Here is a 12,830-nt window from a genome sequence, read left to right on the forward strand (position 1 = left end):
CCCAAGGATTATGTTACCTCGTTATCTGACTCAACAGGTCTCATTCACCCTTAGTGTTTAACAGGCATGGGTATAGTCAAATACCACTTTGTATGGTAATAATATCTCCATTCACAACAGACGCTCCCATAGGAAGCAGGTCATACAGTCCATTCAGAACGGATCTCTACTCAAATAGGACTAAATCCCTTGTTTTGATGAAACAGGTGTAGTACCCTTAGCAACATATAGTGCAGTATATTTCTGAGCAGGGCCCTTTATGTAAACCTACAGTGCATAACCTGTCCACTTGACCTGGCCAGGGAAAACCCTGGACCCTACTTTTTACTTTACGCTATAGGACCTAGACTCCTAGATTTACCTGGTATGTCACATTGGGATGATCTGTACCATACAGTAGCTACCCGGTATCTACTCTGCGGGAGCTAACTTCCATCAGTCATGGCCCATGTATTCCACTTCTTCCTGTTATTGGGTGCTGTTGAGACACATGGTGCGTCAGGCTCTTCATGGCTGACCTCCTTTGGCCCACACCATCTTCTGGAAATGCCAGACTGGAAGTGACGGTTTAGAGACTGAATTCCTCTCTGTGTTCATACTGTACAGCAGTCTGGCCCCTCACACTACCTTTAATCCAACACAAATCCTGGCCAAATAGGAATCAGAATAGTGAGGTAATAGCATAGGATCAGATAAGCTAAATATAGTTAGCTAGGGAAAAAAGGCTAGAAAATCTTGGAAATGCTTTGGGCACATTCTGAGACAGGGTTAAAGTCAAAATGTCAGTCAGTTAGTCAGTCAATTAGTCAGTTAGCCAGTCAGTCAGTTAGTTTGTCAGCAAGTCAGTCAGCCAGTCAGTTAGTTTGTCATCCAGTCAGTTAGTTTGTCAGCCAGACAGCCAGTCAGTCAGTTAGTTTTTCAGCAAGTCAGTCAGCCAGTCAGTTAGTTTGTCAGCCAGTCAGTTAGTTTGTCAGCCAGCCAGTCAATCAGCCAGTCAGGCAGTCAGTCAGTTTGTCAGACAGTTAGTCAGTCAGCCAGTCAGCAATTCCGTTCAGTCAGTCAGTTAATTTGTCAGTCGGTTAGTTTGTCAGTCAGTCAGTTAGTTTGTCAGCCAGTCAATCAGTCAGCCAATCAGCCAATTAGTTAGTTTGCCAGCCAGTTAGTCAGTCAGTTAGTTTGTCAGTCAGTCAACAAGTCAGTTAGTTTGTCAGCCAGTCAGTTAGTTTGTCAGCCAGCCAGTCAATCAGCCAGTCAGTCAGTCAGTCAGCCAGTTAGTTTGTCAGACAGTTAGTCAGTCAGCCAGTCAGCCAGTTAGTTTGTCAGACAGTTAGTCAGTCAGCCAGTCAGCAATTCCCTTCAGTCAGTCAGTTAATTTGTCAGTCGGTTAGTTTGTCAGTCAGTCAGTTAATTTGCTAGCCAGTAGGTCGGTTAGTTTCTCAGTCAGTCAGTTAGTTAGTTTGTCAGCCAGCCAGTCAGTCAGCCAGTTAGTTTGTCAACCAGTTATTTAGTCAGTTAGTTTGTCAGTCAGTCAGTTAGTTTGTCAGCCAGCCAGTCAGTCAGTCAGTCAGCCAGTTAGTTTGTCAGCCAGTCAGTTAGTTTGTCAGCCAGTCAGTCAGTTACTCAGTCTGTTTGTCAGCTAGTCAGTTAGTTTGTCAGCCAGTCAGTCAATCAGTCTGTCAGTTAGTTTGTCAGCCTGCCAGTTCGTTTTTTCAGCCAGTCATTTAGTTTGTCAGCCAGTCAGTTAGTTTGTCAGCCAATCAGTCAGCCAGTTAGTTTGTCAGCAAGTCAGGTAGTTTTGTCACGCCCTGGCCTTAGTATTCTTTGTTTTCTTTATGTTTTTTAGTTAGGTCAGGGTGTGACATGGGGAATGTATGTGTTTTTGTAGTGTCTAGTGTAGTTGTCTAGTTATGTCTATGGCTGCCTAGATTGGTTCTCAATTAGAGGCAGCTGTGGTTCATTGTCTCTGATTGAGAGCCATATTTAAGGCAGTCATAGGCATTGGGGTTTTGTGGGTAATTGTCTGTGTCTATGTTGCATGTTTGCACTTAGTCTTTGATAGCTTCACGTTCGTCTGTTTGTTGTTTTGTTTCGTTGTCCTTCTTCTAATAAAGAGAAGATGTATTTTCCACACGCTGCGCCTTGGTCCTCTCTCTCTCCCATTGACGATCGTGACAGAATTACCCACCAGAATCGGACCAAGCGGCGTGTCAAGCGGCAACAGGACCCACCTACACAGGATTTCTGGACATGGGAGGACGAATTGGATGGTAAGGGACCTTGGGCTCAACCAGGAGAATATCGCCGCCCCAAAGCTGAGCTGGAGGCAGCGAAAGCAGAGAGGCGGCGATATGAGGAGGCAGCACGGAAGCAAGGCTGGAAGCCCGCGAGTACAACCCAAAATTTTCTTGGGGGGGGGGGGGGGCTAAAAGGGAGTGTGGCGAAGTCAGGTAGGAGACCTGCGCATACTCCCTGTACTTACCGTGGAGAGCGAGAGTACGGGCAGACACCGTGTTACGCAGTAGAGCGCATGGTGTCTCCTGTACGCGTGCATAGCCCGGTTCGGTACATTCCAGCTCCACGTATCGGCCGGGCTAGATTGAGCGTTGAGCCGGATGTCATGAAGCCGGCCCAACGCATCTGGCCACCAGTGCGTCTCCTCGGGCCGGCTTACATGGCACCAGCCTTACGCATGGTGTCCCCGGTTCGCCTACATAGCCCGGTGCGGGTTATTCCACCTCCCCGCACTGGTCGGGCGACGGGGAGCATACAACCAGGTAAGGTTGGGCAGGCTCAGTGCTCAAGGGAGCCAGTACGCCTGCACGGTCCGGTATTTCCGGCGCCACCTCCCCGCCCCAGCCCAGTACCACCAGTGCCTACACCACGCACCAGGCTTCCAGTGCGTCTCCAGAGCCCTGTTCCTCCTCCACGCACTCTCCCTGTGGTGCGTGTCTCCAGTCCAGTGCCTCCAGTTCCGGCACCACGCATCAAGCCTCCTGTGTGTCTCCAGAGTCCTGTACGCACTGTTCCTTCTCCCCGTACTCGCCCTGATGTGCGTGCCCTCAGCCCGGTACCACCAGTGCCGGTACCACGCACCAGGCCTATAGTACGCCTTGAGAGTCCAGTGTGCCCTGTTGCTGCTCCCCGCACTAGCCTGAGGGTGCGTGTCCTTAGCCCGGTACCTCCAGTTCCGGCACCACGCACCAGGCCTATAGTGCGTCTCAGCCGGCCAGAGTCTGCCGTCTGCCCAGCGGTGCCTGAACTGCCCGTCTGCCCAGCGGCGCCTGAACTGCCCGTCTGGACTGAGCCTTCAAAGCCGCCCGTCTGCCATGAGCCTGCAAAGCCGCCCGTCTGCCATGAGCCTTCAGAGCCGTCCGCCAGACAGGAGCCGCTAGAGCCTTCCGCCAGACAGGAGCCGCTAGAGCCTTCCGCCAGACAGGAGCCGCTAGAGCCTTCCGCCAGACAGGAGCAGCCAGAGCCTTCCGCCAGACAGGAGCAGCCAGAGCCTTCCGCCAGACAGGAGCAGCCAGAGCCTTCCGCCAGACAGGATCAGCCCGAGCCTTCCGCCAGACAGGATCAGCCCGAGCCTTCCGCCAGACAGGAGCAGCCAGAGCCTTCCGCCAGACAGGAGCAGCCAGAGCCTTCCGCCAGACAGGATCAGCCCGAGCCTTCCGCCAGACAGGATCAGCCCGAGCCTTCCGCCAGACAGGATCAGCCCGAGCCTTCCGCCAGACAGGATCAGCCCGAGCCGTCCGCCAGACAGGATCAGCCCGAGCCGTCCGCCAGCCATGACCAGCCAGAGCCGTCAGCCAGCCATGACCAGCCAGAGCCGTCAGCCAGCCATGACCAGCCAGAGCCGTCAGCCAGCCATGACCAGCCAGAGCCGTCAGCCAGCCATGACCAGCCAGAGCCGTCAGCCAGCCATGACCAGCCAGAGCCGTCAGCCAGCCATGACCAGCCAGAGCCGTCAGCCAGCCATGACCAGCCAGAGCCGTCAGCCAGTCCGGAGCTGCGTCAGCCAGTCCGGAGCTGCCGTCCCTCAGTCCGGAGCTGCCGTCCCTCAGTCCGGAGCTGCCGTCCCTCAGTCCGGAGCTGCCGCCCCTCAGTCCGGAGCTGCCCCTCATTCCGGTGTTGCCCCTCAGTCCGGTGCTGCCCCCTAATCCAGTGGGGCGCACCCGAGCCGCCGCCATGATGGGGCCCACCCCGGACCCTCCCCTTTCTATGTCAGTTTGTGCGGTCGGAGTCCGCACCTTTGGGGGGGGGGGGTACTGTCACGCCCTGGCCTTAGTATTCTTTGTTTTCTTTATGTTTTTTAGTTAGGTCAGGGTGTGACATGGGGAATGTATGTGTTTTTGTAGTGTCTAGTGTAGTTGTCTAGTTATGTCTATGGCTGCCTAGATTGGTTCTCAATTAGAGGCAGCTGTGGTTCATTGTCTCTGATTGAGAGCCATATTTAAGGCAGTCATAGGCATTGGGGTTTTGTGGGTAATTGTCTGTGTCTATGTTGCATGTTTGCACTTAGTCTTTGATAGCTTCACGTTCGTCTGTTTGTTGTTTTGTTTCGTTGTCCTTCTTCTAATAAAGAGAAGATGTATTTTCCACACGCTGCGCCTTGGTCCTCTCTCTCTCCCATTGACGATCGTGACAGAATTACCCACCAGAATCGGACCAAGCGGCGTGTCAAGCGGCAACAGGACCCACCTACACAGGATTTCTGGACATGGGAGGACGAATTGGATGGTAAGGGACCTTGGGCTCAACCAGGAGAATATCGCCGCCCCAAAGCTGAGCTGGAGGCAGCGAAAGCAGAGAGGCGGCGATATGAGGAGGCAGCACGGAAGCAAGGCTGGAAGCCCGCGAGTACAACCCAAAATTTTCTTGGGGGGGGGGGGGGGGGCTAAAAGGGAGTGTGGCGAAGTCAGGTAGGAGACCTGCGCATACTCCCTGTACTTACCGTGGAGAGCGAGAGTACGGGCAGACACCGTGTTACGCAGTAGAGCGCATGGTGTCTCCTGTACGCGTGCATAGCCCGGTTCGGTACATTCCAGCTCCACGTATCGGCCGGGCTAGATTGAGCGTTGAGCCGGATGTCATGAAGCCGGCCCAACGCATCTGGCCACCAGTGCGTCTCCTCGGGCCGGCTTACATGGCACCAGCCTTACGCATGGTGTCCCCGGTTCGCCTACATAGCCCGGTGCGGGTTATTCCACCTCCCCGCACTGGTCGGGCGACGGGGAGCATACAACCAGGTAAGGTTGGGCAGGCTCAGTGCTCAAGGGAGCCAGTACGCCTGCACGGTCCGGTATTTCCGGCGCCACCTCCCCGCCCCAGCCCAGTACCACCAGTGCCTACACCACGCACCAGGCTTCCAGTGCGTCTCCAGAGCCCTGTTCCTCCTCCACGCACTCTCCCTGTGGTGCGTGTCTCCAGTCCAGTGCCTCCAGTTCCGGCACCACGCATCAAGCCTCCTGTGTGTCTCCAGAGTCCTGTACGCACTGTTCCTTCTCCCCGTACTCGCCCTGATGTGCGTGCCCTCAGCCCGGTACCACCAGTGCCGGTACCACGCACCAGGCCTATAGTACGCCTTGAGAGTCCAGTGTGCCCTGTTGCTGCTCCCCGCACTAGCCTGAGGGTGCGTGTCCTTAGCCCGGTACCTCCAGTTCCGGCACCACGCACCAGGCCTATAGTGCGTCTCAGCCGGCCAGAGTCTGCCGTCTGCCCAGCGGTGCCTGAACTGCCCGTCTGCCCAGCGGCGCCTGAACTGCCCGTCTGGACTGAGCCTTCAAAGCCGCCCGTCTGCCATGAGCCTGCAAAGCCGCCCGTCTGCCATGAGCCTTCAGAGCCGTCCGCCAGACAGGAGCCGCTAGAGCCTTCCGCCAGACAGGAGCCGCTAGAGCCTTCCGCCAGACAGGAGCCGCTAGAGCCTTCCGCCAGACAGGAGCAGCCAGAGCCTTCCGCCAGACAGGAGCAGCCAGAGCCTTCCGCCAGACAGGAGCAGCCAGAGCCTTCCGCCAGACAGGATCAGCCCGAGCCTTCCGCCAGACAGGATCAGCCCGAGCCTTCCGCCAGACAGGAGCCGCTAGAGCCTTCCGCCAGACAGGAGCCGCTAGAGCCTTCCGCCAGACAGGAGCAGCCAGAGCCTTCCGCCAGACAGGAGCAGCCAGAGCCTTCCGCCAGACAGGAGCAGCCAGAGCCTTCCGCCAGACAGGATCAGCCCGAGCCTTCCGCCAGACAGGATCAGCCCGAGCCTTCCGCCAGACAGGATCAGCCCGAGCCTTCCGCCAGACAGGATCAGCCCGAGCCGTCCGCCAGACAGGATCAGCCCGAGCCGTCCGCCAGCCATGACCAGCCAGAGCCGTCAGCCAGCCATGACCAGCCAGAGCCGTCAGCCAGCCATGACCAGCCAGAGCCGTCAGCCAGCCATGACCAGCCAGAGCCGTCAGCCAGCCATGACCAGCCAGAGCCGTCAGCCAGCCATGACCAGCCAGAGCCGTCAGCCAGCCATGACCAGCCAGAGCCGTCAGCCAGTCCGGAGCTGCGTCAGCCAGTCCGGAGCTGCCGTCCCTCAGTCCGGAGCTGCCGTCCCTCAGTCCGGAGCTGCCGTCCCTCAGTCCGGAGCTGCCGCCCCTCAGTCCGGAGCTGCCCCTCATTCCGGTGTTGCCCCTCAGTCCGGTGCTGCCCCCTAATCCAGTGGGGCGCACCCGAGCCGCCGCCATGATGGGGCCCACCCCGGACCCTCCCCTTTCTATGTCAGTTTGTGCGGTCGGAGTCCGCACCTTTGGGGGGGGGGGGTACTGTCACGCCCTGGCCTTAGTATTCTTTGTTTTCTTTATGTTTTTTAGTTAGGTCAGGGTGTGACATGGGGAATGTATGTGTTTTTGTAGTGTCTAGTGTAGTTGTCTAGTTATGTCTATGGCTGCCTAGATTGGTTCTCAATTAGAGGCAGCTGTGGTTCATTGTCTCTGATTGAGAGCCATATTTAAGGCAGTCATAGGCATTGGGGTTTTGTGGGTAATTGTCTGTGTCTATGTTGCATGTTTGCACTTAGTCTTTGATAGCTTCACGTTCGTCTGTTTGTTGTTTTGTTTCGTTGTCCTTCTTCTAATAAAGAGAAGATGTATTTTCCACACGCTGCGCCTTGGTCCTCTCTCTATCCCATTGACGATCGTGACAGAATTACCCACCAGAATCGGACCAAGCGGCGTGTCAAGCGGCAACAGGACCCACCTACACAGGATTTCTGGACATGGGAGGACGAATTGGATGGTAAGGGACCTTGGGCTCAACCAGGAGAATATCGCCGCCCCAAAGCTGAGCTGGAGGCAGCGAAAGCAGAGAGGCGGCGATATGAGGAGGCAGCACGGAAGCAAGGCTGGAAGCCCGCGAGTACAACCCAAAATTTTCTTGGGGGGGGGGGGGGCTAAAAGGGAGTGTGGCGAAGTCAGGTAGGAGACCTGCGCATACTCCCTGTACTTACCGTGGAGAGCGAGAGTACGGGCAGACACCGTGTTACGCAGTAGAGCGCATGGTGTCTCCTGTACGCGTGCATAGCCCGGTTCGGTACATTCCAGCTCCACGTATCGGCCGGGCTAGATTGAGCGTTGAGCCGGATGTCATGAAGCCGGCCCAACGCATCTGGCCACCAGTGCGTCTCCTCGGGCCGGCTTACATGGCACCAGCCTTACGCATGGTGTCCCCGGTTCGCCTACATAGCCCGGTGCGGGTTATTCCACCTCCCCGCACTGGTCGGGCGACGGGGAGCATACAACCAGGTAAGGTTGGGCAGGCTCAGTGCTCAAGGGAGCCAGTACGCCTGCACGGTCCGGTATTTCCGGCGCCACCTCCCCGCCCCAGCCCAGTACCACCAGTGCCTACACCACGCACCAGGCTTCCAGTGCGTCTCCAGAGCCCTGTTCCTCCTCCACGCACTCTCCCTGTGGTGCGTGTCTCCAGTCCAGTGCCTCCAGTTCCGGCACCACGCATCAAGCCTCCTGTGTGTCTCCAGAGTCCTGTACGCACTGTTCCTTCTCCCCGTACTCGCCCTGATGTGCGTGCCCTCAGCCCGGTACCACCAGTGCCGGTACCACGCACCAGGCCTATAGTACGCCTTGAGAGTCCAGTGTGCCCTGTTGCTGCTCCCCGCACTAGCCTGAGGGTGCGTGTCCTTAGCCCGGTACCTCCAGTTCCGGCACCACGCACCAGGCCTATAGTGCGTCTCAGCCGGCCAGAGTCTGCCGTCTGCCCAGCGGTGCCTGAACTGCCCGTCTGCCCAGCGGCGCCTGAACTGCCCGTCTGGACTGAGCCTTCAAAGCCGCCCGTCTGCCATGAGCCTGCAAAGCCGCCCGTCTGCCATGAGCCTTCAGAGCCGTCCGCCAGACAGGAGCCGCTAGAGCCTTCCGCCAGACAGGAGCCGCTAGAGCCTTCCGCCAGACAGGAGCCGCTAGAGCCTTCCGCCAGACAGGAGCAGCCAGAGCCTTCCGCCAGACAGGAGCAGCCAGAGCCTTCCGCCAGACAGGAGCAGCCAGAGCCTTCCGCCAGACAGGATCAGCCCGAGCCTTCCGCCAGACAGGATCAGCCCGAGCCTTCCGCCAGACAGGAGCCGCTAGAGCCTTCCGCCAGACAGGAGCCGCTAGAGCCTTCCGCCAGACAGGAGCAGCCAGAGCCTTCCGCCAGACAGGAGCAGCCAGAGCCTTCCGCCAGACAGGAGCAGCCAGAGCCTTCCGCCAGACAGGATCAGCCCGAGCCTTCCGCCAGACAGGATCAGCCCGAGCCTTCCGCCAGACAGGATCAGCCCGAGCCTTCCGCCAGACAGGATCAGCCCGAGCCGTCCGCCAGACAGGATCAGCCCGAGCCGTCCGCCAGCCATGACCAGCCAGAGCCGTCAGCCAGCCATGACCAGCCAGAGCCGTCAGCCAGCCATGACCAGCCAGAGCCGTCAGCCAGCCATGACCAGCCAGAGCCGTCAGCCAGCCAGGTCAGCCAGCCATGACCAGCCAGAGCCGTCAGCCAGCCATGACCAGCCAGAGCCGTCAGCCAGCCATGACCAGCCAGAGCCGTCAGCCAGCCATGACCAGCCAGAGCCGTCAGCCAGTCCGGAGCTGCGTCAGCCAGTCCGGAGCTGCCGTCCCTCAGTCCGGAGCTGCCGTCCCTCAGTCCGGAGCTACCGTCCCTCAGTCCGGAGCTGCCGCCCCTCAGTCCGGAGCTGCCCCTCATTCCGGTGTTGCCCCTCAGTCCGGTGCTGCCCCCTAATCCAGTGGGGTTAATTTGGAGGGTGGCCATTTGGAGGAGGCTACCAAAGCGGGTATTGACAATGGTGGAGTGGGGGCCACGTCCCGCACCCGAGCCGCCGCCATGATGGGGCCCACCCCGGACCCTCCCCTTTCTATGTCAGTTTGTGCGGTCGGAGTCCGCACCTTTGGGGGGGGGGGTACTGTCACGCCCTGGCCTTAGTATTCTTTGTTTTCTTTATGTTTTTTAGTTAGGTCAGGGTGTGACATGGGGAATGTATGTGTTTTTGTAGTGTCTAGTGTAGTTGTCTAGTTATGTCTATGGCTGCCTAGATTGGTTCTCAATTAGAGGCAGCTGTGGTTCATTGTCTCTGATTGAGAGCCATATTTAAGGCAGTCATAGGCATTGGGGTTTTGTGGGTAATTGTCTGTGTCTATGTTGCATGTTTGCACTTAGTCTTTGATAGCTTCACGTTCGTCTGTTTGTTGTTTTGTTTCGTTGTCCTTCTTCTAATAAAGAGAAGATGTATTTTCCACACGCTGCGCCTTGGTCCTCTCTCTCTCCCATTGACGATCGTGACAAGTTTTCAGTCAGTCAGTCAGACAGTTAGTTTGTCAGCCAGCCAGTCAGTCAGCCAGTAAGTCAGTCATTATTTGGGAAGCGTCTGTTGTCAATGACCATACATTGTGAATTTTTCGGTGCATTTTTGATCTCTCGAAAAGAAACAAGACAATGTTTCTTTCTGTAGAGGTTAGTTCGTTTTTGTTAGCTTTCTTTGTATTTTGAATGCTGTGTCGGTGTCTTCAGTTTCTGTGTGGCCTTCTTGCTTTTAATGTTCTGAATTTGTAACTGTACATTTTTTTGCATCCATGTCATGGTTAGTATTATTAGTGATGGGCACTGATATGAAAAATCGATATCAATATCAGTTGCATTTTTTCAAACCAATATCAAAGATTGCAACTGTATGGACTTAACTTCTACGGCTTTGTGAAATTCAGACAACTTCTTGCTTATTGCCCATTGGGCCATGGGTGAATGTTCTGGGAGCCTAACCTAGCCAACCTGCTTGAACACAATGGGAAGCTCGTTGATGGCCCATCAGCAGGCAGTTATTCTAAGTTGAGAGCCTGTGAGAGGGCTATGTGCCTGCAGAAACACTAATGTTTCCTCTTTTACATAAAAGTGTGGGTTAACAGCAAGGATAAGCCAATATCACGATGTGCCTTGCTCATATCGATTACAAACTATATTGATATCATATCGAATTATCGATATTGGTGCTCACCACTAATTATTATGGATAGTGAGTCGTTGTATTGTTCCTTATACAATTATTGTAATTTTTGTAACTTGTTATACAGAGTAATGCACTGTAGTTAAGTTACTGTAAACAAGCCCCACTATACAGTATGTAATTGTAAAAAGTAAGAGACCACTAACTTTCAGAATTTTTTATAGTTATTTTTGTACATTTTTAAATTACATATACATAATAACCATTTTCAGTTATTAGATCTAAAACAGTTCCTTATGATTAGACAGAACTAGCTAATCAAAGATAGCTTCTATTTACCCTGTGTCCATTTCTATGACCATGTGTGTGCGTGCTGACCTATTGACCTTGGGCAGGCCTGAAGACCATTGTGGGTGCGCTGATCCAGTCGGTGAAGAAGCTGGCAGACGTGATGATCCTGACCGTGTTCTGCCTCAGTGTGTTTGCCCTCATTGGCCTGCAGCTCTTCATGGGTAACCTGCGGCAGAAGTGCGTCCGCAGCACAGCGCACTGCGTCAACAACACCCTCAACACCAACACCACCTTCTTCTGCAACAACCGGACGTGGCCCTCGCTCAAAGACTTCATCGCAGACGAAGGTGAGCGCTGTGCGTCAGTTAAACGCCTGTTTAATAAATGAATGTATCATTTAGTTAAAAAGGCTGACCCTATTGAGCGCAAAGATCCCTTTTGCGAAAGAGACTTGTTGTATAGGGAGGCTTATGGCTAAATGCCCCCCAGGGTTAAACACCCCCCCCTCCTGTAATTCTCATCATTCCCTGGATGCTACTAGTCTTTCCCTGGATGCCACTAGTCTTTCCCTGGAGGCCACTAGTCTTTCCCTGGATGCCACTATTCTTTCCCTGGAGGCCACTAGTCTTTCCCTGGATGCCACTATTCTTTCCCTGGAGGCCACTAGTTTTTCCCTGGAGGCCACTAGTCTTTCCCTGGATGCCACTAGTCTTTCCCTGGAGGCCACTAGTCTTTCCCTGGAGGCTACTTGTCTTTCCCTGGAGGCCACTAGTCTTTCCCCGGAGCCCACTAGTCTTTCCCCGGATGCCACTAGTCTTTCCCTGGATGCCACTAGTCTTTCCCTGGAGGCCACTAGTCTTTCCCTGGATGCCACTAGTCTTTCCCTGGATGCCTCTAGTCTTTCCCTGGAGGCCACTAGTCTTTCCCTGGAGGCCACTAGTCTTTCCCTGGAGGCCACTGGTCTTTCCCTGGACGCCACTAGTCTTTCCCTGGAGGCCACTAGTCTTTCCCTGGAGGCCACTAGTCTTTCCCTGGAGGCCACTAGTCTTTCCCTGGAGGCCACTAGTCTTTCCCTGGAGGCCACTAGTCTTTCCCTGGATGCCACTAGTCTTTCCCTGGAGGCCACTAGTCTTTCCCTGGATGCCTCTAGTCATGCTCAACTAAAAATGTAATCTGTCTCATCTCAGCTTTGTAGATCATCCCAACAAACAAAATTGAGGTACATTGATCGAATATTTTGTCATTTAGAAAAAGTGATATTTATCTAATCTAATGAAGTTAGATCTATAAATGTTTCATATACAGTACCAGTCAAAAGTTTAGACACACCTACTCATTTGTTTTTACTATTTTCTACATTGTAGAATAATAGTAAAGACATCAAAACTATGAAATAACACATATCAAATCATGTAGTAACCAAAAAAGTGTTAAACAAATCCAAATATATTTTATATTTTAGATTCTTCAAAGTAGCCACCCATTGCCTTGATGACAGCTTTGGAAACTCTTGGCATTCTCTCAACCAGCTTCATGAGGTACACCTGGAATGCATTTAAATTAACAACTGTGCCTTGTTCAAATTTAATGTGTGGAATTTCTTTCCTTCTCAATGTGTTTGAGCCAATCAGTTGTGTTGTGGCAGGGTAAGGGTGGTATACAGAAGATAGCCCTATTTGGTAAAAGACCAAGTCCCTATTATGGCAAGAACAGCTCAAATAAGCAAAGAGAAACGACAGTCCATCATGACTTTAAGACACAAAGGTCAGTCAATGTGGAACATTTCAAGAACATTGAACGTTTCTTTGAGTGCAGTCGCAAAAACAATCAAGCGCTAGGATGAAACTGGCTCACATGAGGACCGCCACAGGAAAGGAAGACTCAGAGTTACCTCTGCTGCAGAGGATAAGTTCATTAGCGTTACCAGCCTCAGAAATTGCAGCCCAAATAAATGCTTCACAGAGTTCAAGTAACAGACATATCTCAACATCAACTGTTCAGAGGAGACTGCATGAATCAGGCCTTCATGGTCGAATTGCTGCAAAGAAACCACTACTAAAGGACACCAATAAGAAGA

At 54.0% G+C, this 12,830-nt stretch overlaps 1 protein-coding gene across 1 annotated transcript in view; it reads left to right on the top strand.

Moving 5' to 3' along the window:
• Positions 1-12,830, top strand: part of LOC120051023 (sodium channel protein type 4 subunit alpha-like) — a 158,403-nt gene that overhangs the window by 23,347 nt on the left and 122,226 nt on the right. The window contains exon 6 of the mRNA XM_038997609.1: positions 10,858-11,100. Within this exon, the coding sequence (XP_038853537.1) occupies positions 10,858-11,100 (243 nt within the window). The remainder of the gene's footprint in view (positions 1-10,857; positions 11,101-12,830) is intronic.

This window comes from Salvelinus namaycush, chromosome 7 (genome assembly GCF_016432855.1).
Source record: "Salvelinus namaycush isolate Seneca chromosome 7, SaNama_1.0, whole genome shotgun sequence".
Classification (NCBI taxonomy): domain Eukaryota; kingdom Metazoa; phylum Chordata; class Actinopteri; order Salmoniformes; family Salmonidae; genus Salvelinus; species Salvelinus namaycush.